This window comes from Theropithecus gelada, chromosome 8 (assembly GCF_003255815.1).
Source record: "Theropithecus gelada isolate Dixy chromosome 8, Tgel_1.0, whole genome shotgun sequence".
NCBI classification, from domain to species: domain Eukaryota; kingdom Metazoa; phylum Chordata; class Mammalia; order Primates; family Cercopithecidae; genus Theropithecus; species Theropithecus gelada.
The window spans coordinates 40688936-40715383 of record NC_037676.1 but is presented as its reverse complement, the minus strand read 5'-3'; the positions used below and the strand labels follow the sequence as shown (position 1 = coordinate 40715383).

Here is a 26448-nt window from a genome sequence, read left to right as displayed (position 1 = left end):
CAGGGCTTCAGGGTCCTCTTCCATGAGCCTCCACCTCCCAGAGGTTCCTTGCTTCCTTGTGCATGGCTAAAGACACTCCAGTCTCTGGCTCTGTCTTCACATAGCTTCACCTCTGTGTGTGTGCATACATGTGTGTGCACATGTGTGTATGTGTATGTCCGCATGTGTGTGTGTGCACATGGGTCTCTGTGTGCACGTGTATGTGTCTGTGCATGTGTGTATGTGTATGTGTGCATCTCTTGGTGTGCATGTGTGTGCATGCATCTGTATGTGTGCAAATCTGTGTGTGTGTGTGCATCTGCATGTGTGCATGCACATATATGTGCATGTGTACATGTGTGCATGTGTGTCTTTTCCTTTTCTGTCTTTTATAAGGACATTTTTCATTGAATTTAGGGCCAGCCAAGGTAATCTAGGATGATCTCATCTCAAGATCCATGACTTAATTACATCTACAAAGACTTGTTTTTCAAATAAGGTCACCTTCACAGGTTCCAGGGATGAGAGTGTGGACGTATCTTTTGGGGGACACCATTCAGCCCACTGCAGCATGTTTTTTTTTTTTTTTTTTAGGAGGGCACATAGAGGAAGGAGACAAAGTGCCTGGGTGGAGAGGAAGCCACTGTGGGTCTTCTGTGGGAATGGCGTCACATGCTTCTCCCATTTGTGGCTTGTCACATGACCACTCTCACGCCTTCAACTCAGCCTTGTATGCAACTATGCACCAAGCACTATTTATTTCCTTTAAGCATCATGAAAAGGGGACAAGAAAGGCTTTACTCTCCCCAGCTTACAGATAAGGAAATAGAAGCCGAGGATGTCTAAGTACCTGAGGGCACTCAGCTAGACCCAGTGGAGTGGCTCTGAGTCTAGGCCACCGGCTCCAATGCCTGAGGACTGGACTTTAATCATTACATTTGTCTTTGTGAGTGTGTTAGCCTGTTCTCACACTGCTAATAAAGATGTACCCGAGACTGGGTAATTTATAAAGGAAAGAGGTTTAATGGACTGATAGTTCAACATGGCTGGGGAGGCCTCACAATCATGGCAAAAGATGAAGGAAGAGCAAAGGCATGTCTTACATGGCAGCAGGCAAGAAAGTATGTGCAGGGGATCTCTTCTTTATAAAACTATCAGATCTCATGAGACTTATTCACTATCATGAGAACAGCATGGGAAAAACCAGCCCCCATGATTCAAGTACCTCCCACCAGGTCCCTCCCAGGACATGTGGGAATTATGGGAGCTACAATTCAAGATGAGATTTAGGTGGGAACACAGCCAAACCATATCAATTAGTAAACTTTATTTTATTGTCCTCAGCTCTCACCCTCTCTGGCTGTCACTCATCTTTAAAGCAAACAGATGTTCCTGGGGGCAGGGTCTGAGCTGCACGGGGTGGGTGACGTAGCACCAGCTAAGGAACAGAAAGGCTTCACTCTCATTCAATAAATCTGGTGGGGGGCACCCGGTGTTAAAGCTGAGACCAAGCTGGCTGCAGAGCTGGGAGGTTCAGCTCATGAATTTTGGAGTCACACTGCCTGCATCTGAGTCCCAGCTGTGCCTCCTCCCTGCTGTGGGATGCTGCACGAGGCACTTCTGCTCTCTGTGCCTCAGCCCACTCATCTGTAAAATGGGACTCTGCAATCCTACTTACCTCTTGGGTATTTAAAATTAGGATAAAATGCACATGTGTGCGTGTGCATGTGTGTGAATATATATTATTGTCATCCTTTGGTATCCATGGGAGATTTCTTCCAGAACCCACTGCAGATACCAAAATCCACAGATTCCTCAAGTTCCTCATATAAAGTGATAATGTGTTTGCATATAACCTACCCACATCCTCATATATACTTTAAATAATCTCTAGATTACTTATAATACCTAATGTAAGTGTTTTGTAAATAATTGTTATACAGCATTGCTTTTCTGTATTACTTTTTTTTTTTTTTTTTTGAGACAGAGTCTTGCTTTGTCACCAGGCTGGAGTGCAGTGGTGCGATCTTGGCTCACTGCAACCTCCACCTCCCAGGTTCAAGTGATTCTCCTGCCTCAGCCTCCTGAGTAGCTGGGACTACAGGCGCACATCACCACGCCCAGCTAATTTTTGTATTTTTAGTAGAGATGGGGTTTCACCATGGTGGCCAGAATTGTCTCAGTCTCTTGACCTCGTGATCCACCTGCTTCGGCCTCCCAAAGTGCTGGCATTACAGGCGTGAGCCACCACACCCGGCCTTCTGTTAGTATTCCTTTTTATTTTAGTATCGTTATTTTTATTTTCTTTTCCTGCAAATTTTCCATCCACGGTTGGTTGAATAAATGGGTTTGACTGTATATGTAAAGTGCTAATAATGGGGACAGGAGGATTGCTTGAGCCCAGGAGTTCGAGACCAGCCTGGGGAACATAGTGAGACCCCATCTCTAAAAAGGAAAAACAGGCAAATAAAAACACAAAACACAAAACAGTTCCAAAGAGCCCAGGCTTGGTTCCTTTGGTACCTGCATTCATGACTCTTGGGGCCAGGGACCTCTGTGATATTGCAAACTCTTCAGCAAGACTGTGGAGCCCCCGAAACCTCAGAGCAAGGAGACACCAGGCTGGGCTGTGCGCTTGCCATTGGAATGGGCTCCCTCTCAAAGGCTGATTCTTCCTGAGTCCAAACCAAGAACATTTGGTTATAAAAATACCGAAAGGGGACTAGGCACGGTGGCTCAGGCCTGTAATCCCAACACTTTGGGAGACCAAGGTGGAAGGATCGCTTGAGCTCAGGAGTTTGAGACCAGCCTGAGCAACACAGTGATGCCCTGCCTCTATAAAAAAGTTTAAAAAAAATAATTGGGCATGGTGGTGCACACCTGTAGTCCCAGCTACTTGGGAGGATCTCTTGAGCCCAGGAATTCAAGGCTGCAGCGAACTGTGCTTGTGCCACTGCACTCCAGCAGCCTGGGTGACAGAGTAAGACTCTCTTAAACAAAAAACCACAGGAAAGGAGGCCTGGGTGTGAAGGCGGTTCACCCCAAGAACAGTCCAACCAGGGGCTCTAGGGCTCCTGTGCACACCTGGTGTCACTGTGGGCACCAGGGTGCCACATCAGAGGATGCAGGGGCTTCTGCAGGGGCCTGGGGCTTGAATGGGGCGGAGAAGTCATTAATATACCCAGGACACTCAATGCCTGTTGTTTTTCCTCACAGGCCGATGCTGCTACCAGCTTTCTGAGAGCAGCAAGATCAGGTAACTTGGACAAAGCTTTGGATCACCTGCGGAATGGGGTAGACATTAACACCTGTAACCAGGTAAGCGGGATGGAGGCAGGCCTGTTGTCTCTGAAGAGTAGCTCTTGCGTGATGCCATTTCCTGAGAGCTTTGAAACTGCCTCTATTAACCTTTTCCCAGTGGCCTCAAAACTCCCCCATGGCTTCTGCCTGCAGAAGGCCCTAACCTTGCTGTTTCCACTTCTGCCGTGGCCCAGGGCCCCACAGAGAAGTGCTGATGCCTGAACAGTGTGGGCGAGGCCCGCATAGATCCCCTGCAGTCTCCTCGCTTAGAAGTTCCAGTCAGTCCCTGCTGTTGTCTTAGAATATGTGGCCTTTGAATTGGGGCAGGAGGAAGAGCCTTTGAAAGATACTGTGTCAGTAGGGACGTTCAGTCTCCTTTGTCCACCGGCAGTCTGTGTGGGTTCTCGGCTAGCCTGAGAAGAAAGTCGGGGAATGAGGCCCCGCTTTGGTCAGGTGCTGACAAAGGCAGGTGGGCTTGGGTTGAGGGTGGCGGGGCTGGCACAGAGGCTGGCACTCCAGGGCTCCTGAGTGACACAGCTGAGCCTTAGCTTCAGGAGGGGCTGGCTAGGAAACAAAATGTGTTCAGGTTGGGTTGGAGGGCAGAGACTCAGGCTTGGAGCCAAAGATCCAGGAACTGACTGAATAGAGAGGAAATGACCCTCCAGGAAGGGAACAGGTGTGCGGTTTGGGCTTGTGGATTGGTGACAGGTTTTGTTTGTTTGTAGATACTTGCCTGCCAATTAAGTTGTTTAGTTACACATGCTAATTGTTTCTAATTTAGAATACACTTATCCATTGCGACCTTTTTAAAACCATCTTAGCCATTAAAAATGTGTTCTTAATTGTGGTAAAATATACAGCATAGAATTTCCTGTCTTAACCATTTTTCGGCATACGGTTCAATGGGATTAAGTCCATTCATATTATCCTGTAACCATCATCCATCTCCAGAACTCTTTTCATGTTGCAAAACTGAAACTCTGTACTCTTTAAACACTTACGCTTCATTTCCGACTACTCGCCAGCCCCTGGTGACCACCCTTCAACTTCCAATCTCTAGGAATTATTATAGGGACCTCACAGAAGCAGAATCCTGCTATATTTGTACTTTTGTGACTGACTTCTTTTATTTAGCATAATGTCTTCATGGTTCCTCTGTACTTTAGTGGCTTGTATGACTTTTCCAAGCTAGCAGGGCCAGATTTTCTGAATGTAGGTTAACTTTTCCATGGGCCACATGCCTCTGTCCTACCCCCTCATCTACAGTTTCCCTACCCTTCCTGCCCCTGTTTAAAATGCAAAATACCGTCTGGTGCAGTGGCTCACACCTGTAATCCCAGCACTCTGGGAGGCTGAGGCGGGCAGATCACCTGAGGTCAGGAGTTTGAGACCAACCTGGCCAACGTGGAGAAACCCCATCTCTATTAAAAATACAAAAATTAGCTGGGCGTGGTGGTGCGTGCCTGTAATCCCAGCTACTTGGGAGGCTGAGACAGGAGAATTGCTTGAACCCAGGAGGCAGAGGTTGCAGTGAGCCCAGATCATGCCATTGTACTCCAGCCTGGGTGACAGAGCGAGACTCCATCTCAAAAATAAAATAAAATAGACTGGGCGTGGTGGCTCACACCTGTAATCCCAGCACTTAGGGAGGCCGAGGTGGGCAGATCACAAGGTCAAGAGTTCAAGACTAGCCTGGCCAATATGGTGAAGCCCTGTCTCTACTAAAAATACTAAAATTAGCCGGGCATGGTGGTGCACGCCTATAGTCCCAGCTACTTGGGAGGCTGAGGCAGAAGAATTGCTAGAACCCAGGAGGTGGAGACTGCAGTGAGCTGAGATCGCACCACTGCATTCCAGCCTGGGCAACAGGGTGAAACTCTGTCTCAAAAAATAATAATAATAAATAATAAATAAGTAAGTAAATAAATAAATAAATAAAATGCAAAGTACTACCTGCCCCTACTCCTAGGACTGAGACCCCATTTGGATTAAGATGGTCTTGCAGTGGCAGAAATTCACAGCTAAAAGATCAGAGAGAATGGAGCAGTGTGGTGTGTGATAGGAAACAGAAGTAGGTGTGTGATAGGAAGCAAAGCCTCTGGCAGTGCACTTTAGAGGGAAAGTGAGGTATGTGGACCTGACTGGAATTTGCAAACTGGATGAGGGACCAGGCCCTCCACCCCTTTTCTCATCCCTCCACCCAGAAATGCCAACATCCACATATCCACAGCCCAAAGGACATTGTGGTGGTTGTAACCAAGCATCCGCTCAGGCTGACCTTTGCACAGCAGGTTGAAAGTCTGAGCCCATTTTTTGATGCCAAGAGGTGGATGCAGCAAAGTCTGGGGGCAGGGTGAGGGTCCTGGTGTGAGAGTTGTTCGGGAGACAGGGTCTGGGACCTTCTTAGCACCACACCTCCAAAAGCAGCTGCACAGGCTCCAGCTGTGTTGCCCCAGCCCCCCATAGGCAGGGGGATTGCTCAGTCTCTCCACCTGGGATGTGTTCTTGGGCTTGCAGAGATGCACACCTGGAGGCTTTCTTTGTTCTTGCTATGACTGGAGAATTGCAGATGTGTTTCTCTGCAGTGCAGGTCTCAGTGGAGGTGAATCACACCTTCAGAGGCCTTCCAAGGGTTAAGATTTTAGCTGTCAAAGGAATCCATTCAGCTAAAATGGGGACAACTGAACGTGTGTGAGACTTGAGCCAGGACTCATTTTCTGTGTGAAATTGGAAGATTTTGATGCCACCCGGGGAATAGCTATGTCCTGATTGGTCTCCCGTTGGAGATGCCTTGGTGTAACTGCCTTGTCACTCTGCCTTCTCTCCTCAGAGCACCTCTTCGGTTCATTTTGGGCTCAGAGAGCAGCAAGCACTGAGGCATTATTTGCACTTTATTGACACCATTTCCGATCGGCTCAGCGCCAGTGACAAGTGGCTGTCAGCCCTGCTCGAGGTTGAGGGGAGGCTCCTGCCTCAGACTCAAGACTGCAGTCCTGGCTAAGCCTGGCCTCTCTTTCAAAGAGGATACTGCTGCAAGTTAGGCAATGAGTGTCAGAAGGGAACGAAAGGATGCATCGAGCGCAAAGCCCCTTGCTGCTGGTTAATTCCCACAGCTGCCAGATGTGGCCCTGTTGGTCCCTGTCTTATGGTCTATGGCTGAGCAGGACAGGTAGCTGCGGGTGACTGCGCCTGGAAAGGAGCTGATCAGGGTTCTCTGAACCTCATTCTGGTTGCACAGGGCAGTTTGGTTTTGCTGTTGGCGGGAGAGTCCTGGTAGTGGGGGAAGGACTCCAGTGACTGAACCCATGCCTGCATGAAACCCACGAGTGCACCCAGCGGGACGATCCTGCATCTGCTTAATGTGCACAGGGCCAGCCTCTTAATGCTACTAGAGCTTTCTGCTCTTTAAAACACGCATAAAAGCAAGCTGTTGTCCCGGGGTCATGGCAAGATAATTTGCTTTCAGCTTGAATCTTCTGAGCTGATGGACTGTGGTGGTGGTAACAGGGCAAATACTTATCCTTACATAAGTAACACACTTTCAAATAGTATGTTTTTGTGGAAAGAATGCATACTGTTTGCCATAATAGGAAGTAATTAAGTAGTGTAGAAAGAGGAACTCTTGGCTTATATAAGAGACGTCTGAATATTCAGGGCAGTTCCTTGTTGCATAGACTGTGCCTACTAATGTTCTATCATCATTATCATTACCATGTCTACAGGAAAGAAGAAATTTATATGTAAGAACACACACATGCATGCATACATGAGCCCCCTTATATGAATGCCAATTTTAAAATGTATTGTTTGCACTTTAGATGGCTGTGTCCAATGTACTTCCTGTGCATCTCCACATGTATATGGAGAGCTGGGCTGAAGGAATAGAATAATTTCATTTTAAAATCATGGTCCTTATCCACTCTGAACTGTAGTCTATTGGCAGTGACAGCTATTAATCAAATAATGACATAAACAGATATGCATACCAAAAACTATGTTAGGAACCATGAATGGAAGGCAGAGAGTATATGAGAGGACTTCCTTAGAGTCAGAGGTCAGAGAAGGCTACCATGAGGAAGAAACAGCTGAGCTGAGGGAGGAGCAGGGGCAAATGAGGTGAAGCGAGGGAGAATATGCTGGTCTTAGAGAGCAGCCTGTGCAAAGCCCCAGAGGCAGGGAAAGGAGCAGAGGGTTGAAGGAAGGCCAGAGTGGGCGCAGTGCAGACAGCACGAGAGGCCAGGCGAGGTGGAGCTGGGATCATGCTGGAGCTTACAGGTAGGGGCGAGAGTCACAACATTCAGCGACTGAGACAGGGACATAAAGATGGGAACAGGAGACACTGGGAACTATGGGTGGGGGAGGGCGGGAGGAGGGCATGGGTGGAAAAACTAACTATTGGGTACCGTGTTCACTACCTGAGTGACAGGATCATACGTCCTCCAAACCTCAGGGTCATGCAGTACATTCGTGTAACAAACCTGCACAGGTACCCCCGAATCTAAACTAGAAGTTGAAATTATAAACAACTGGGACAGCGTGCCCCTGGGCCAGAGCAGTGTGTGTGCATGCATGTGTGTGCTCACCAGCTGCACCAGACATTAACCCTATAGTTGCTGACTGAAGGGAAGAGGCCTGAGTGGGGGACAGCAGCCAGAGCAGCAGGGATGGGGTACTTAAGAGCCTGCAGCAGGCCGGGCGCGATGGCTCATGCCTATAATCCCAGCACTTTGGGAGGCCAAGGTGGGTGGATCACCTGAGGTCAAGTGTTTGAGATCAGCCTGGCCAACATGGTGGAACTATTTAGTCCCTACTAAAATAAAAAAATTAGCCGGGCATGATGGCAGGCACCTGTAATTCCAGCTACTTGGGAAGCTGAGGCAGGAGAATCTCTTGAACTCAGGAGGTAGAGGTTGCGGTGAGCCGAGATCAAGCCACTGCACTCCAGCTTGGGCAACAGAGCAAGACTCTGTCTCAAAAAAAAAAAAAAAGCCTGCGGCAGTGGCCACTGACCTGGAGGAGTGGGGCATTTCAGCATTTAACACCTGCGCAGCTGTATTGCCGTGTCCTGGTTGAATATACCCCCCTTGCAGAAGCCACATGAAGGATTCCAGTCTTTCTCCCGAGCATAGAGGAAAGTGAACCACAGATTCAAGCACAGGAGTGACGTGATTAAGGGTGTGCTTTAAAGGGTCTCACTGGCTACCTCATGGAAAACAGGTGGAGGGCCCAGTGGTGCAGTGGGGGAGCCTGTGTGTGCCCAGCAGCACCGGAGGGATGTATGGGCAACTTGGATGAGGGTCATGACTGTAGAGATGGAGCAAAGCCAAGCAGGCTTGGGTGATGGGTTGGATGGGGCACTGAGGGGAAGGAGACTTGAGAATGACCTTCGGAGGACTGGCTTCCATGGCAGGTGGGTGGTGGCACCATCCGCTAAATGAGAGATGTTGGGAGTGGACCGGTGTGTGGAAACATGGGGGAGGAGTCAAAAGCAGAGCTGTGTCCAGATCCCGGTAAGGAGGCTCTGAGGAATCCGAGCAGAAATATATAGTAAGCAGTTGGATATTTGAGCCTGGAATTCAGATAAGAGGTCCAGCCCAAAGATAGATATTTGGAAGTCATTCAGCCTTCGAGGAAGTCAAGTGCTGGCGGGGGCTGATGAGAGCAGGGAGGAAAGGCATGTTGAATATACTCCCACTCGCCTGTGTGGGGTCATTCCACAGCACTCATTAAGCACCCACTCTGTGCCAGGCCTATTCTAGGCACTGAACAAGACAGACAAAATAGTCTGCGTGCTGGTGGCCTGTGCGTGCTGGTGAAGGAAATAGACAATAGCTAAGAGGATGGGCACATACCTGAAGTCAGCTGACGGGAGACGCTGGGGAGGAGGAAGGTCAAGGTGCCTATTTCAGTGGGGTGGTTGGAGGGCTGTCTAGGGAGACAACTTTTAAGAGGCCTGGAAGAAGTAAGGGAGAGAGCCATGTGGTTTCTGGGGAACAGCATTCTTGGGAGAGCAGAAAACACGTGCAAAGGCCCTGGGACAGGAGTGACAGTGGTTTGCTTGGGGAACAGTGAGGCTGGAGTTGAGTGATGGAAGGGAAGGTGGTAGGTAGTGGGGTGGGAGGAGTGCCTGGGGCCAGATCAAGGAGGGCTTGCATTGGTGAGGGTTTAGATTTTGCCATAAGGGTGAAGTCATTTGATGGTGTTACACAAGAGATGCTTATGCTGATGGAGGTTTCTAAACAATTGCCCTTGCTGCTGTGTGGAGGACAGACTCGGGGCACAGGGACAGGAGCAGCAAGACTGGTGAGGAGGCTGGTGTGGGGGGCAAGGTGGAACTCCGTGGTGGCTTTGAATAAGGGGGAGAGAAGAGAGGTGGGGAGGCCAGAGGACTTGTTGCCCAGGCTTGGAGTGTCATCACCTGAGATGTGGTGGTCTCAGCACACATTTTACCGGGGCCACTTATGCAGCCCGGGACTGGGTCATTTTTGCTGCTGGAGCAGCCACATAGCAATGGGTTGGTAGATTCCATCTCAGCTCAACAGCCACTGTGAAGACAGCCCTGATCCGCATAGCTTGAAGCCATCCCTGCCTTTGTGATGTGTCAGTACCTCTCTTAAGGCTTAAGCCTAGCCGGCCCCACTATGTGGCATGGTAACATTGAGCAGGTCTTCCCTCTCCTGGTGGGCTCCATGCTGCAGGAAGGCAAAGCCCATGACTGGGGACTCTTGTTTCTCCACAGCACCTGGCATAGGATGTGTCCTATATTAGATGCTCTGGCATTTGTCTTCATAAATGGCCACATAATTGTGCACAGACCAGTATTAGCTTCACATGCTCAGTTTCCAGAATTATTGTTAGATTGATATCAAATCAAATTTTTTTTCTCATGGAGACTATAGCAATACAAAAATACTTTCTGGGATGAAGTAACTGACTATATACATTAATGAGTCAACCACATAAAATAAAACTAGAAAAGACCAGTGCCAGCCTGTGTCCCCTGAATTGCTACAATTGTCAGATTGACGTGGATGCTCCACTGGGGGCTGTGAGCTGGAATCCCAGGGGCAAAAACCTCACGGTTTTAGTTGTCTGCTCTATTCCGATGACGCTGACACTTGCTGGTTCATTTGGCCTTCCTGATAGGAAAGAAAGAGCTTGAGGCTCCAGGAGATAATTTTCCATGAAGAGGAGAAGCCTTGTCATCTGCGACTCAGTGTAAGGCAGAGTTAAAAGTGAGGACTTCCCAGAGCAGCCCAGGCGCCGTTGGTCCTCTTTGCCTGTCTCATTTTTCTCTATAGTGCTTGCTACTGCCTGCCTTCATATGCATGTATGTGTCTGCTTATTTTTGTCTTCACTAAATTGTAGGCATCTTAAGGGGAGAGGGCTTTGCTTTCCTCATTGCTCCATATCAGGATCCTGCTTAACCTGTAGTAGGTGCTCATAAACTCCGTTGACAGACTGAATAAAAAAAAAAAAAAAAAAAAAAAGCAGCGATGTTGTTTGCTGTAGCTATGAATGGTGAAAGCTTATATATTTTATACTTAGACCACGTAGGAACTAGACTAAGCACCATCACTTTGTAAGAGCCTTGTGCAATCGTGCATACTTAGGATAATGACTCCTGCAATAAGCACGGCTCAGATGCTGACATTAGCCCCACAGATCGAGTATTTGGCAATATTTGCTGCAGCGTCCAGAAGCTCGACCATCTGAATGATCACAAAAGCATAAACGATTTCCAGTGCAAAAGCCCACTGAAAGCACCTGAAACCATGCCAGTTCCCCGGATGTGCCCTAAATTTCCACATGTGCATTAGGAAGCCCTATTATTGTTGGGCTCTTGTTTATCTTGAAGGTAAAGGGTTGCCGGCATTAGGAATAAATGGAGCACCTATAACAATAATTTCTGCTACAGTGTAGTATTTTCTATAGCAGCCAAATGCCAAGTCTTTTGATCAGGATTTCTTGGGCTCCAGTGATGGTGGTAATTATGACCTTTCCACGCTATAGAATCTTAGGGCTTAGTGGAACTCACGGCATTCAATTTTCATTTTATAGCTCAGGAAACTGAGGTCTAGAAGTTACTTCTGAATATCTTATGCTGTATTACTTTGGATTTGGTGAGTTGGGCTTAAGAAGTCCAAGATGAGGCTGGGCGCGGTGGCTCATGCCTGTAATGCCAGCACTTTGGGATGCCGAGGTAGGCAGATCACCTGAGGCTGGGAGTTCGAGACCAGCCTGACCAACATAGAGAAACCCCATCTCTACTAAAAATACAAAATTAGCTGAGCGTTGTGACGCATGCCTGTAATCCCAGCTACTCGGGAGGCTGAGGCACAAGAATCACTTGAACCTGGGAGGCAGAGGTTGTGGTAAGCTGAGATTGCACCACTGCACTCCAGCCTGGGCAACAAGAGCGAAACTCTGTCTCAAAAAAAAAAAAAAAAGAAAGAAAAAAAAAGAAGTACAAGATGAGGCCAGGCACAATAGCTCACACCTGTAATCCCAGCACTTTGGGAGGACGAGGCAGGTGGATCACCTGAGGTCAGGAATTCGAGACCAGCCTGACCAACAAGGTGAAACCCCGTCTCTACTAAAAATAAAAAAATTAGCCGGGCATTGGTGGTGGATGCCTACAATCTCAGCTACTTGGGAGTCTGAGGCAGGAGAACCACTTGAACCTGGCAGAAGTTGCAGTGAGCCAAGATTGCACCACTGCAGGCCTGGGCAACAGAGCAAGACTCCATCTCAAAAACAAACAAACAAACAAAAAATCCAAGATGAAATTTCTCTGCTCATTCATTTATTCTGCAAACACGTATTGATCAATTACAATGACCTGTGCACCATGCTAGAGACTAGGGCTAACCAGGACGAGTAAATTCATGCCCTGTTCTCAAAGAACTCGGAGGCAGGTAAAAGGTCCAGCTTGTAGATAAAAGATTACAAATTCAGTATTGTAAGTGCCATCCTGAAGGAGTACAGGAGATGTTTTTGTCCGTGTAATCATCCATTCAACAAATATTTTTTGAGCTGTTCTAATGTTCCAAGAGCCAGCCAGTCAAAGATGAGCAGGTCCCGGGACCTGCCCTTACATCGTTTCTGGTCTAAGGGTAATGGCTGGCCTGCTAATGAGTCAGAGAAAGGTCGTGAAGGAAGGAGTCTCCTAGTAGAGAACTGGGAAGCAGGAATTGCTGTGAGAAGGAACGGACTGCAAAGGCTGGAGTGCCAAAGGGCACTGGGGCAGGGGGCAGTTTGGTGGAGATTGGGGTACATGAAATGAAAGAGGGTGAGGATGGTGGTCGATCCATCTTAGGAGGTTAGAGCTAGATCTGTATAGATCTAGAACCTGGCACCTTTCTCTGTCGTCGTTTTTTTCTTAGGAACTGTTGACAAGCATAGAAAAATGTATTAAACTACATAGCTCTCTGATCCTACCTGCACCCCCAAAACACACAGAAAGCCTTCCTAATATGGTGGTGTTGTGGTATTAAAGCTTCTTTAGACTTGCTGCCTTGGTGCAGCTCTGGAATAGTGATGAGGAAGAGAAAATGTTTCACTGGAGCCCTCACCTGGGAAATGAGTGTTCTGTGTTAAATAGTTAAACCAGATATGCAGCTAGGTGCCCCTATGCCTGGCACCTAGTGCCTGCTCCACCATTAATGCTCACATTACCCTGAGAGTTGGTTAGAGCAGGTGCTTGACCGGGGAGGCTGGGGAGACTCAGAGAGGTGAAGAGCCTCAGAGCCCAGGACTGAGACGCCCAGCCCAAGCCTCTGTACTTACTCAGAGGATGGATTTGACACTGCGCAGCAAGCCTGTTATTGCTCTGGGTGATCTGCCCCAGACTGATTTCATTTTCCCTTCCTCTGCAACCAAGGAAGAGCTAGTTGACCAGTTCAGTTACATAAAAATCTTCATTTGTAGTCACAGCAGCGACATTCCGTGGAATCCTAGGGACTAGGCAAAGGGTGACTAGCACCTTCAGGAATGATCGGAACACAGTGCAAGGAAAGCACGCTCTCTAAACTCCACTTTATGCTTTCATTGCTCTAGGAATTTAGAATATGAAGACCAGATGTGATCTTCATAGTGCTGAGAGACTAAGAAAAAAGATAGGCTTGTGTGTGGTTCCATGAAAGTGCATTCAATTCTGCAAACTCTTATGCACCAGGCTCCATGCTAGGACCTGATTACCAAGGTGAGCAAAACACAGGATCTCAAAAAATTCAGGCCTTTGGGATAGACAGACACAAGCGCAGATAAATGCAATTCTGTGTGATGAGGGTCTTGAGAGAGTTATCAAGGGCCATGGGAACATGGCCAAGAAAGCAATCCACTTTTAGGGGGCTGGAAATAGGGTACAGTGTGGCAAAGAGAGCGGACAGGGAAAGTCACAGGCAAAATGACACTGGGTCGGGGCCTTGAGGAAGATTCGCCTCTCTGGTTGTTAGAGGAAATGCTGAAAGCAGATCCCATGGTTGTGATGAGACTAGAGGAGGAATGAGAATTGGCCGCGATTGTTTGCATTCGACTGTGACTTCTTTGGTGTAAATCCTTTCTGTCCGTTTTGACAAGCCTTGGCTCTGATTTTAACTCTCTTACGTTCCCCGAAACCACTGTTAACAGTTTATATGAATCTTGGCATATTTTTTTCTGTACATGCAAAACACATGGCTTAACTGTTTTCTGCAAGCTGTTACGTTGTCTTATTCTTGGAATTGTGGAATTCAGAGGAAACTAGAAGCTCAGAGCAGTTTTGTCATTGCAAAGCAGCATAAATTGAAGGCTGGGAGGTCATATATAAGGACAGTTTTAGAAGTCCAGGGTTCTTTTCTCCTGACCCCACTGCCCTTCTTCTGAAGGTCTGGGTCTTTTTTTGTTTTGTTTTTAAAAAGAATACCAAGATCTCGGGCATAGATGCTCTTTCTAGTCCATAGGAGATATTCTTAGCTGCTGAGCTGCATTTCAGAGTCCCATTCTCTCATTAACTCAAGCTCACACTTCCTCCTCCACCTTCCCAAGGGCCTATCAACCTCTGCAGTTGATGTGCTGCTGAGCTACAGGATTTCTCAGAGCACAGGGCTGCTGCGAGTTCTGTACAATCAGAGTAGAAAGAAGGTGAGCTGAGGTTGATTCATTTCCTTGCAGAGTTCTAAAATCGTTGTGCATTCCTTTTCTTTAAGGTAATGAGAAGGATTAGAGTGTTTTTCCTCCTCATGAGTATCTAGCAAACTGTGAATCCTAAGTGCTACCTGGGCAGGAAGGCTAAAGTTAGATTGCAAGAAAGCAAACAGGGAAAATGCTCAGAGGCGGTCGCCTCCCTTTCCATCTGCACCACCTCTCTCTGAGTTTGTGCTGTCCTCTCAGTTTCTTCTCTTATTCTGTCTTTCCAGCCCCTAGGCAAGAGACAGGTTTGCAAAGGAGATCAGGTGTGACTTTCTACTATGGTTATGGCAGTTGCTTCAGCTCTGCCTGGCTTCTGATTCATTAGATTCCAAGATCATGTATTTTTAGCAGACCTTTCCCACCAAGCGGTCTCTGGGGAGCCATAAACTATCTGGGTTAGAAACAGGCTGCAGGTGGTGTGGCCCCACAGAACGAGAGGCCTGCCCTCCAGAAGCGGTCTCCCCCATCAGCAGGTTTCCCTGTGGGTTGAGGGATGTTCTCTTAGCGTGTTTGATTGCACTCTGGGGTTTCCATCCTGGAGTAATATCACAACTCCAGTAAAGGTCGTGCCTCACGGGTCCTTTACAAATAGCACAGATGCACAGCCACTCAGAAGGATGAGGCGGGAGGATGGTTTGAGCCCAGGAGTTCACGACCAGCCTGAGCAACATAGTGAGACCTTGTCCTACAGAATAAATAAATAATTTAGAAATTAAACATTAAAAAACAAATTAGCCAGGCATGGCCCTGCACCTGTAGTCCCGGCTCCTCAGGAGGATCGTCTGAGCCCAGAAGTTCGAGGTTGTGGTGAGCTGTGATCTCCCCTGTGAATAGCCGTGGTACTCCAGCCTGGGCAACATAGCAAGACCCCATCTCTAAAAGCAAGAAAGAAAAAAACCGGCCAGGCATAGTGGCTCATGCCTGTAATCCCAGCACTTTGGGAGGCTGAGGTGGGCAGATCACAAGGTCAGGAGATAGAGACTATCCTGGCTAACATGGTGAAACCCCCTCTCTACTAAAAGTACAAAAATATAGCTGGGCGTGGTGGTGGGCGCCTGTAGTGCCAGCTACTTGGGAGGCTAAGGCAGGAGAATGCCGTGAACCTGGGAGGCAGAGCTTGCAGTCAGCCGAGATCGCACCACTGGACTCCAGCCTGGGCGACAGAGCAAGACTCCATCTCAAAAAAAAAAAGAAAGAAAGAAAGAAAGAAAAACCAGCACAGATAGACGTAATTATAACTTCATAGTGGCTGTGATTCCCAAATGTGTAGAAGCCCCAGTGGGCCACCTGTCCCCTACTTAGACCCCAGAATTACCCCCACAACATCACTCTTCTCCTGCACAGCCTCTGCAGCTCACCACCACTCCTCTTTACCTCCCATTAAAAAAATTGTTTAGTAGTTCCAAATCTACAGAAAAGTTACAAGAACCATACAGAGAATTCCTGCCTCTCTGGTGTCTGCATTCTCTACGCCCGTTCTCCTGCACTTCCTGTCCCTGTCCATCTGTCTATAATGTAGGACGTGTGACATGATTCTGCACATCCCCAGATAGTCCAGTGTATACCATCCAAAAGTAAGGGTACTTTCCCACATATCCATCCCACGTGCCTGCCAATCTGGAAATCAACATTGATGCAACACAACCATCCAATCCACAGATTCCATTAAGATTTTGCCAACTGTCCCAACAATTTATCCCTCTCTCTGTGCCTCCTTCCCTCACATCTCCCCACCCCTTCCTCTTCCTCTTTCTGCCTCACCTCCCTTTCCTGCTCCCCTCCCTCCTTTCCTTTCTCTTTCTGTCTCTCTGTCTCTGTCTGTTTTCTCTCACTGCCTCTGTTCCCCTCCACCTTTTTCTGTCTCTCTCTGTTTCAGAAATCTCTCCAGGAAGATATTTTGCATTTAGTTGTCACGTTTCATCAGCCTCCTTCCATCTGGAATAGGCCCTCAGCATGCCCATTTCTCCTATGTTTGACTGTTTCCATGCTGTAGTTTGAACCTCTGCTGTCTGTCTGATGCTGCCTCATGGCCATATGGCCATGCTTGACAGGAATACCGTAGAAATCATGCTCCCTCCCCACTCCTGGGGATGTTAATCTTGATCACCCAGTAAAATTGGTGTCCGCCACATTTTTCTACTGTAAGTTCACTGATTTTCCCTTTGTAATTGATCAGTATTGTGTTGGGGGAGGGATATATTTCAGTCTAAAGGGATCCACTGATGGGAGCCCATTGATGACATCTGCCTGTATCAGCTACTGCTATGGTGGCTCCAGAGAGTGATTCCCCATTTCCATCATGTCTTCTACAATTTTTAGCTGGCGTTCTACTAAAGGATAAGCTTTTTCTTCTCCCCATTCATTTATTTTTTCTTTATTTGTGTAGACCTGTTTGGACTCATGGATCCATCTTCCATTTGATGGGTTTCAACCTGATACTCCGATGACTTATTTTAACGGTCAAGTCTAAGCTGGGCCAATAGGAGTCCTTCCCATCAGTTGGCTTCTTCATCCTTTGACATGTCCTCCTCATTCCTTGAGCATTTTCCTACTTTCTGGCACAAGGTGCCCCAGGCTCATTTTGTACTTGCCCTGCCCCAGCCCTGGCTCAGCGCTTCTCCAAAGATCCCTGGTTCCTATTAGTGGAGACAGCACTTAGACACCAGGGTCCGGTCCCCAGTGTGCCAGTTGCTCTGGGTTGTCATACGTCTGTGTGCCTGCATGTGTGCATACACGAGTCTGTTAACTACATCTACAGCTGTCTATGTATATATATTTTACGAATCAATGAGATCACGCCAATATTTTTTCAATTCCAGCCCAGTGCTCAGAATTCTTTCTAGCCTTTCCTTTCCCCATGTTTGTACAGTCCTTCAGACAGCGGGAGGCCTGAATGCCACTGATGCCCATCCTCCTTAACGTATTCACTGACTTGTTTGCTCAGTGTGACAACCCCCCAACCACTCCATTAGCTGTCCTCTTTCTCAGACCCCAGACACGCTGCTGCCCATGCCCTGCAGGGCACCTCTCTGCTCACTGCCCTATAAGGCCGACATCACTCCCAGCTGGGTGGGGAGGGAGGGAGAAGGATGAGAAGGGAAGATGGGAAAGCATCCCTTCAGCTTTGATTTCCTTTCTGTTTTGGTTGAAATTTTGATGTAGGCAATTTGAGGAAAGAAATCAAAACTTATATAGCTCTAGTAATTTTTTAAATGTGTCTCAATTCATTTCCTCTTCCAGCCAAACCATCGTGCTGTCGCTCCTTCCCTTCCCATCATCCGCTCTGTTTCCTGTGGCTCCATGGTCTTTGCATTGCTTTCTTCCCTACTCTTTCTTTCATTCTCATCAGTTTGAGAATTTGGAGTAAGAATGGCAGTCACTCCAGTCCTTCTTTTCCTCTCTGTAACTCCAGTTTAGGCTCTTCTCTCCTACTCTGCTGCAGGGCTGCAGACCTGCAGATATAACATATTCTGTTGTGGTCTCACTCCACAAACAAGGACCAATAATAGAGCAAAGTGAGAGGTAACACACGTACAGGTTGGTTGCTATTTGGGGAATTAAGCTTCTGTGACATCGAGTATAACACTTGCTTGTTTATAGCGAACTCAACAGAGAATCCAGATTGAATAGGAAACTGGGATATGAAATATATCCCACTAACCTAGGATATTAAATAGAAACATCTGCTATGTAGACAGCTTCCTCCTTATCACAAGCAAGATCTTCTGACCGGATCTTTACTGCCTGCATGGGTAAATGTAAAAGCATCTAGGCATTTCTTTTCTCACCTTTCATTTTATTCACTCTGGGGTCCTCAGACTCCTTGGTGTCTCTGCCACTGCTATTGGGCCTGTTTTTTTCCAGGACTGCAGTGCCTTCCATCCCCATAACATCTTCCCCTGGCCAGTGCTTCCTTGCCTCTGGGCCTGGCTCGACCAATCATTGGATAGTAGCTGTTGATGGATGCAAACGTTGTGTTTCCCGAGTGTTATATGAACATGTTTCCTAGGTTCTCCAGAAATACAGCTCAAAGAAAGGGAGTGGGGGTCTGAGCAGTGAGTTTCAGGAGGTGTGGGGTGGGGAGGTCCTCAGTCACAGGACACAGCTGAAGCTGCCTGCTCCATAGAGACAGGGCCAGCCTTGTGCACAGGTGAAATAAACAGCTGTGTGGAAAGGAAGTGTGAGGGCTGTGTATCCTCATGGGAATGTAGGCATTTGCTTTTGAGATGTTCTTGCAGTTTTGCAGAGACACCAAGGCCTTTCTATTTCAAACCGTTCCCCTTCTCTTGACAGGCAGAGTTAAATTCCCTGTGTCTCCTGTATTCATACACTTGGAAATCAATTAGTGCAATTGGGGCAATCAGAAGAGCTAAACAGAGGAATCATTTAACGAGAACAAATGTCTAGAATTGTGTATTTTGCCAATGGAATTTCTCACAGTTGGTGCAAGAAAATACTCCAAATTGAATCAATCAGGCTGAATGTGACTTTTTTCTTCTTCTTCGTAAAAATGTTAAAAGAAACATAGCCAGCTGAGGTCTCCTTCCCCGCCCATCACACAGATCCCTTTTCAGAACAATTCTGTCAATTGACATCTCACCTGAAAAAGAGCAAAGGCAGACGCACAACTCCAGGTGTGTGTGCTTGGCATGAAGGTTTTTGCCAAAAAGAGCCTTAAAAGGTTATCTGCTGTGTTAGGACCATTTGGAAAGAGATCATAGGGGGCCAGCTGGCCTTAAGGGCTCAGTACAGGGAGTATGTAGGATGCAGAAGGCTGCAGAGAGCATGGCTCCTACCCTGACGATGAGAAAAAGCTCAATAATCTACAAAATGGTCATTTTTTCCTGAACCCATCTCATGCCTGCCTGAGGCAGTAAGGCAGCCGAGTAAACAGAAATTCAAACAGAAGCCAGGCTCTCTAAGAAGCAGGCCACATAAATCACTTCAGCTTTGGCAGAGGTCGGGAAAGAGTGGTGTTCACCATACAAGCCAAAATCTTTTTTTTTTTTTTTCAGATAAGGTCTCACTCCACCACTCGGGCTCAAGAGCAATGGTGCAACCATAGCTCACTGCAGCCTTGAACTGCTGGGCTCAAGGGATCCTCCCACCTCAGCCTCCCAAAGTGCTGGGATTACAAGCCACCACACCCAGCCACCAAAATCTTAAAAGTTCTTGAAGGCCAAGTGTCGGCTGGTGTGTCTGGAACAGGCTTTTCTCCATGGGCCCCCCATGAGAAGTATTGGGATATGTCAGGAGCCAGATGAGGCCCCCTCGGCAGCCAGGTGTGCAGGAGGTGACCCCTGGCTATTCAGGCAGGGGTGGAGGGAGGAACGGACATGAAGCTTTCACTGCTTCTCCAGATCTTTCCCTGGTGTGAAGCAAAAACAGACCCTCTCACCTTTATTTTTATTTTTGAAATTGTGGTAACATTTATTCTGAGAATAAAACAGGCCTCCCGTACCCCACTCCTATGGGACACTCTGAGAGGAGGGAAGCCCAGTTCTGGGTGGAGTGGGCTGGAAGCCCCACCCATCTGTAAATGGGACTCCCAGGTCCCTGGGGGTGCATGAGGTGAACAAGGCAATTGCTCTTCCCCACCCACCCAGCATCCTCACCTGCCCTGTCCCCATCCTGGGGACCAGAGATCCCTGCATGGCCAGGAGCCAGCCCAGCCTACCTGTAAGAGCAGGCCTGTTAACCCAGTGCTGTCCGGGTGTGGGAGGCAGTGCCTGGCCCCAGGCTGAAGCCCACAGATCTGCCAGTTGGGCCTGGTTTGCACCTGTATCCCAGGGGACATGGTCGAGCAAAGATCCGTGTGTCAGCCCCATAGGCCTGAGCTGGCTTATCCAGCACTCACTGCACCCCCAACTCAGGAACCTTAATTTGAAGTAGACACTGAGGGGTAGTGATTACATGAATGTGTATATAGAGTGCACGCATATAGAGATACACCAATCCTTAGACTGTTCACCTAGAGGAGGAATAGAAACAAACTGCCTCAGCCAGGGGAAGGGTAGGAAACATTCCTGCCAACAACTTGCTGCTGCAGGGAAGGTAGGAGCAGCCACCCTGGGACTCCTAGGGGAGGGGCTGGAGATTGTGTTGGGCCCGGGATTCTACACCAATAACAAGCAGGCAGCTGGACGTGGTGGCTCACGCCTGTAATCCCAGCACTTTAGGAGGCCAAGACGGGTAGACCACCTAAGTTCAGGAGTTCGAGACCAGTCTGGCCAATATGGTGAAACCCCATCTCTACTAAAAATACAAAAAATTAGCCAGGCGTGGTGGCAGACACCTGTAATCCCAGCTACTTGGGAGGCTGAGGCAGGAGAATTGCTTAAACTTGGGAGGTGGAGGTTACAATGAGCCAAGATCATGCCACTGCACTCCAGCCTGGGCAACAAGAGTGAAACTCCATCTCAAAAAAAAAAAAAAAATCAAAAATCAAAACAAACACACAAAAAAACAAGTAGGGGTCGGCTACTGCTGGGGGAGGAACAAGAAACTCACACCCAAGACCAATGCAAGTGAGACAGGTTTTGCTGCCACAGAGAAGGGGGAAGGATTGCTAAACATGGAAGAGAAATCCCACTTTGGAGGGCCAGATGTACAGAGCCTGCCTAACACTGAAGCTGGAGCACAACAAAAGAGAACATGCTCATTACTACCAGCCTAACATGTTATAATAAGCAAGAGCAGGCCACTGCTGGGAGAAGAGTAGGAGCATGGAGAAAGACTGCATTTAAGGCCCAGGCATGCAGGATGGCTGGAAGTTGAGGGAAGTCAGGAACACTCACACAAAAAAAACCCTGGCACCTCAGCTCCAACTCAAAGTTCAAGATAACCACAGTCTACCTTTATAAGAATGTGAAGGCTGTGGTGCACTGAAAGTAACAACAAAACTCAAACTCAGGTCAACCCCTAAGATTGACTCAGCTTTCCCACCTCCATGCTGACAACTTCACAGAAGAAGAGGCATGTTCATTTCCAGCCATAAAAACTATTCACCTCAGTCTCTACTGCTCTTCTATGCTTGATGTCTGACACTCAACTAAAAATTATCACACACCAAAAAAAAAAAAAAAAAAAGAAAGAAAAAAACAATGAACTATTTTCAAGAGACAAAGCAATAAACAGAATCAGACCTAGAGATGACCACAATGTTGGATGTTGGAAGTATTAGATGGACTTTAAAATAACTATGATTAATATGTTAAAGGATCTAGTGGGAAAAGTGGATAACATTCATGAGTAGATGGAAAATTTCAGCAGAGAGATGGAAACTATAAGAAAAAGTCCAATGAAATGCTGAAAGCAAAAGACACTTTCTCAGAAATGAAGAATTTCTTCAGCAGGTTCATCAGTAGACTGGACATAGCTAAGGAGAGAATCAAAGAACTTGAAGATGAGGCAATAGAAATAATTCAAATTGAAACAAAAGAGAGAAAAGAAGGGGGAAAAAACAAACCAAAACAGAGCAGCCAAGAGCTATGGGACAACATCAGCTGGTCTAAAACACATGTAATTGGAGCTCCGGGAGGCAGTATCTGTAGGAAAAGGACTCTAGTGAACTGGTGTTTTCCTCCAGGAAAAGCCATATGGTTAAAAAATGGCCACAAGTTGTTATTGCTTTTCTCCCCAGCTTCTAATTTAGTGAAATCATTTACTCTTATATCCTTCCACTTCCTTCTTGCTTATCTTCTACACCCTGTTATTTGAGGGAAGAAATGTGTGATTTATCCACACCCCCAATCCCCTTTAACAGCCTGTCTGCCGTTTGGCTTCAAGAAAAGTGGCTGTGAAGGTGAGAGGGAGTCACCAAAAAGATTCAAAGCAAGTCTCAGCAAGCTGCCTTTTAGCAACCAAGCTAACTTAAACTTGATTTAGCTAAAGTAAAACATGATTCTCAGTTTTGAAGAGGTGGTAAATTACAGTTCATCTCTGTCCATAGTTACAGCTAAGAACAAATAGCTCACATAATTTGCACTCCTCCTCCTCCTTCTCATTTGAGCAATGAAAAATCTGCTTAAAGAAAAAGGAAGTATTAGATATGGTACTTATCCACGAAATGCTCTTTTGGATATCAGAAGTGGTCTCCTGTATAAACTAGTTATACATTTAATAAGACAGCTGTACAAGCTCCTTTGTGTGTGTGTGCAGGAGGTTCGTTTTCAGATGTTCAGCAACTTCCACTGCTAGATGGTGGTGACTTGTGGCTGTCACCACCCCTTAGGCAGGTAGACGCAGCCATCTACCTACTAAGACCAATTGCTGGAGGAGAGGTGCTGCTGGGGTCTGGATGTTTGTGCATCTCTTGTATCCAAATGCTTGGGGAAAGGAAGAGGAGGTTACTTGCTGAGAGAGCTGGTAGCATATTTTAGCTTATGGGTTTAGAATCTAAACTCAGACACGCTTCTCATCTTGCTGTTGTTAATGAACTTGCAACCCTGTCTTTGTGCAGGTGGGCTCCTCTGCCTTGAAAAGGCCTCTGTGAAGCTTTCTGGGCCTTCTTGACAGAGCAACTCCTTTCTCCTCTGTGCCACCTCTACCCCTTTACATGCTGTTTGGGACCTTTTTCACATGATTTTGCGTTTATTTTTTTATGCATCTGTGTTCCCTACAAAACTGAGTACTTCAAGGGAAACAGTTTGTGTTTGATTCATTTCTAGCACAGGGCTAGACACGGACTAGATTCTCAATAAATACTTGTTGAGTTGGGTTAAGTAATTGCTCAGCGTTTGATGGCAACAGTGCCCACACCTGTGTTTGAGACAAGTGCTTCTGCAGTCCCGTCCCCATGTGGTTTTTACAGGCATTGCATTCCCAGGCCATCTTGCATCTCTCTCATGAACTGTGCCCAATGGGGTTTGATTCAGTGGCCCTGCTGAGAACAGTGGATTCAGATCCCCATAGTAATAGACTTGGAAGTGATTTAGGGTGACTATGTTAAAGACAAATTTACACTAAAGTGAGAAAACATTTTTCAAAAATCATAAAGAAGACGGAGGTCACTGAGCCAGTATCTGGGATGGAGGGAGAGTGCAGCTCTGCGAGAGGCAGGCCTACTCAGGAGGCCCCTTTCGTGGCAAGGGTCCTTACTCTCTGCCCTTTGCGAGGGAAGCGCGGGACCCAGGAAGGGAAGAAAGGGGATTTTCTGCAGATCAGGGCGATGAATAAAATCCTAGAGATCAATTGCCGAGGTCACATCCATTCGTTAGCTCTAAACTTCATGGAGACCAGAAAAGGGAAGACATGCTTTCATCATCTGATAAAAAGAAACACAGTCGTTTGGGGTTTTGTTTTGTTTTTTTGAGACAGAGTCTCTCTCTGTCACCCAGGCTGGAATTCAGTGGTGTGATCTCTGCTCGCTGCAACCTTGGCCTCCCAGGTTCAAACAGTTCTCCTGTCTCAGCCTCTTGAGTAGCTGGGACTACAGACGTGTGTCACCACGTCTTGCTAATTGTTGTATTTTTAGTACAGACAGAGTTTCTCCATGCTGGCCAGGCTGGTCTTGAACTCCTGCCCTCAAGTGATCCAGCTGCTTCGGTTCCCAAAGTTCTGGGATTACAGATGTGAGCCACCGTGCCCAGCCAGTTATCACAGTAGTTTTTAGGGGGAAGAAAACCAAAACTCTTTTTTCCTGGGAATTCCAGGTTGGTCCTGTGTGTGGGTGTGCCCTGGAGAGGCTGTGTGGCTTCTGCCAATCATTTGACTACTCTGGGCCTCAACTTCCTCAGCTGCAGATGAAAGGGTGGAGTTCAGGGACCTCTAATATCCCTTTTGAGTCCTGCATTCTCTGGTCAGACAGTATATCTAGAATGCCTCCAGATTGAAATCCTGACATTGGCCTCAAAGAGCAGGGGCCGGCCGTCCCAGAGCATTAGCAGCAAGCATTAGCTATTTTCTTTCCAGGCTTGCTGGTTTTGCGGCTTTGATGCATTCAGGACCCACAAATGCTCATCAGAGCGACTGTGCTGCCCAAGTAAACACTAAAACCCCAGCCGTCAGCACCGAGTCAAGGCTGGCTGCCGCTGTGAGTCAGCTTCCCGCAGTAAGCAGCCCGCGGCAGCTGCCGGACTGTCACTCCAGCCGCACCCACAGCCACAAACACCACCCCAGTTCCCAAGCAATCACAGGGCATCCGCTGTCAGCACCAGGAAGCTTCTTGAGAAGGTTGTCGCTGGGTTGGAAGAGCGCTTGCAGAAATGCTGTGTGCTGCCTGAAAAAGCTCACCCTGCTCTGAGAAGGAGCAGGGACTCCTTCCTGCCCACCCACCCCAGAAAAGAGTTGCAAGATGGCAGAAGCAAGAGTGACTCCGGGCTACCAGCGCACTGGTCACTCAACAAATTGCTTTGCAGTGAATTTTTCTTGCAAATCGAGGGGAGGGGAACTGGTTTCTGCCTGCCCAGTGCTCTCTCCCCTTCTCCTGGATTCCCATTTGGCCCTCAAGCACTTTCTCCCTCTCTATTACCCAGAATGGCTCTGACCTAGCTTTCTCTGATAAACTCATTCACACCGGGTGAGAAGAATCCACACAGCTTTGGACCCTTCAGTGAATGGTGTGCAAAATCTGCAAGAGGAGGAAATCTAATGGCCAGTGGTCATTTTCAGGCATTTGCATGAGGAAATATTTGGTAAACCACCCTCTCTCCCCTACACACACACCCTGGCAAGGCTGGCTGTGCTGATAGGCAGGGGTGTAGGGCTGCCCTGACCTACATAGGAGATAGTTAATGTTCCCTTTGCAGCCCCCTCTCATTTCTCTAACATCCAAGGCACCTGTTATATTTTCTCTGTCCAAGGCCCCCACATAAAAGAAGCATTGGACCCCTTCCATTCTCCTATCGTGACTTTGGGTGACTTTCCTCTGCTAGTTATGGCAAAGCAATTTGCCTAATCTGTGAATGGGCTAATGCACTCCCACTCCCATGTAGAATACTTGTGTTTGAACAAGAACCTCCTGAAAATGATGCCCTGACACAGTGGGAGAGCTGGAATTTGAGGAACGCAGGGTGGGGCTGCGGAGATATTTGGGGACATGTGAGTCAGGGACCCCACACATCATACCTGCAGAAACCAAGCCCTCTGTCTAGGTGGCGAGGATCTATTTCATGAGCTGGAGCCTGCAGTGGCTCTGAGGCCTCCCCTGGAAAGGAACAAGATAGAACAGAATTAATCAAAACGGGAGGCCAGGAGGAGGAGGAGGAACAGGAGAGGAGGGGAAAATTGCTAGTGGGGAAGGAGGAGGACAGGAACAAAATAAAAAAGCAGGGGGTGGAGTTTGCTCACTGACTAAAATCATTTTCTATACGGAGCCAAGATCAACTCATCTGTTGGAATTGATATTTTGCTCCTTCATGTCGTCAGACTTATTTGTGGCTCCGAGTAGCACTCCTTGATGTCAGCTTTTGCCAGAAAGTTTCAAGACCTTTCAGGGCAAGGATCAGAAGAGCAGGAAGCATGAGAGTGATACATAAAACTTGAGCTTGGCTGCCTTCCATAAAGCACAGTGGCAGCTTCACCAGATGCAGCTGGAACTTTAATTGGTTAAATTTTAATTGGTTCTGCTCTTGTGGGCTAAGGGTTGGGCAGGGAAAATGTTTTTGTTTGTTTGTTTGTTTGTTTGTTTGTTTGTTTTTGCTTTGCCTAAAGCTTAACTGTCAGCCAGGCTTCTTTGGTCACCTTTGAAATTATAGGATGGCAAAGGGGCTATTTTATGTTTTATATTTATTTTTATTTTTGAGACAGGGTCTGGCCCTGTCACCCAGGCTGGAGGGCAGTAGCAGGATCTCAGCTCACTGTAGCCTCAAACTCCCGGGCTCAGGTGATTCTCCCACCTCAGCCCGCTGAGTAGCTGGAACTATAGGCACACACCACCACACCTGGCTACTTCTGTGGGGTTTTTTTTTTTCTTTTCTTTTGTAGAGATAGGGTTTTACCATGTTTCCCAGGCTGGTCTCAAAATCCTGGGCTCAAGCAACCAGGCTGTTTCAGCCT

At 47.5% G+C, this 26448-nt stretch overlaps 1 protein-coding gene across 6 annotated transcripts in view; it reads left to right on the top strand.

The window, feature by feature from the left end:
* The window catches only part of ANK1 (ankyrin 1), a 251009-nt gene that overhangs the window by 141196 nt on the left and 83365 nt on the right, over nt 1-26448 (top strand). For all 6 annotated transcript variants that reach the window (XM_025394450.1, XM_025394454.1, XM_025394453.1 and 3 more), the window contains exon 2: nt 3196-3297. In XM_025394450.1, coding sequence (XP_025250235.1) covers nt 3196-3297 — 102 coding nt within the window. The remainder of the gene's footprint in view (nt 1-3195; nt 3298-26448) is intronic.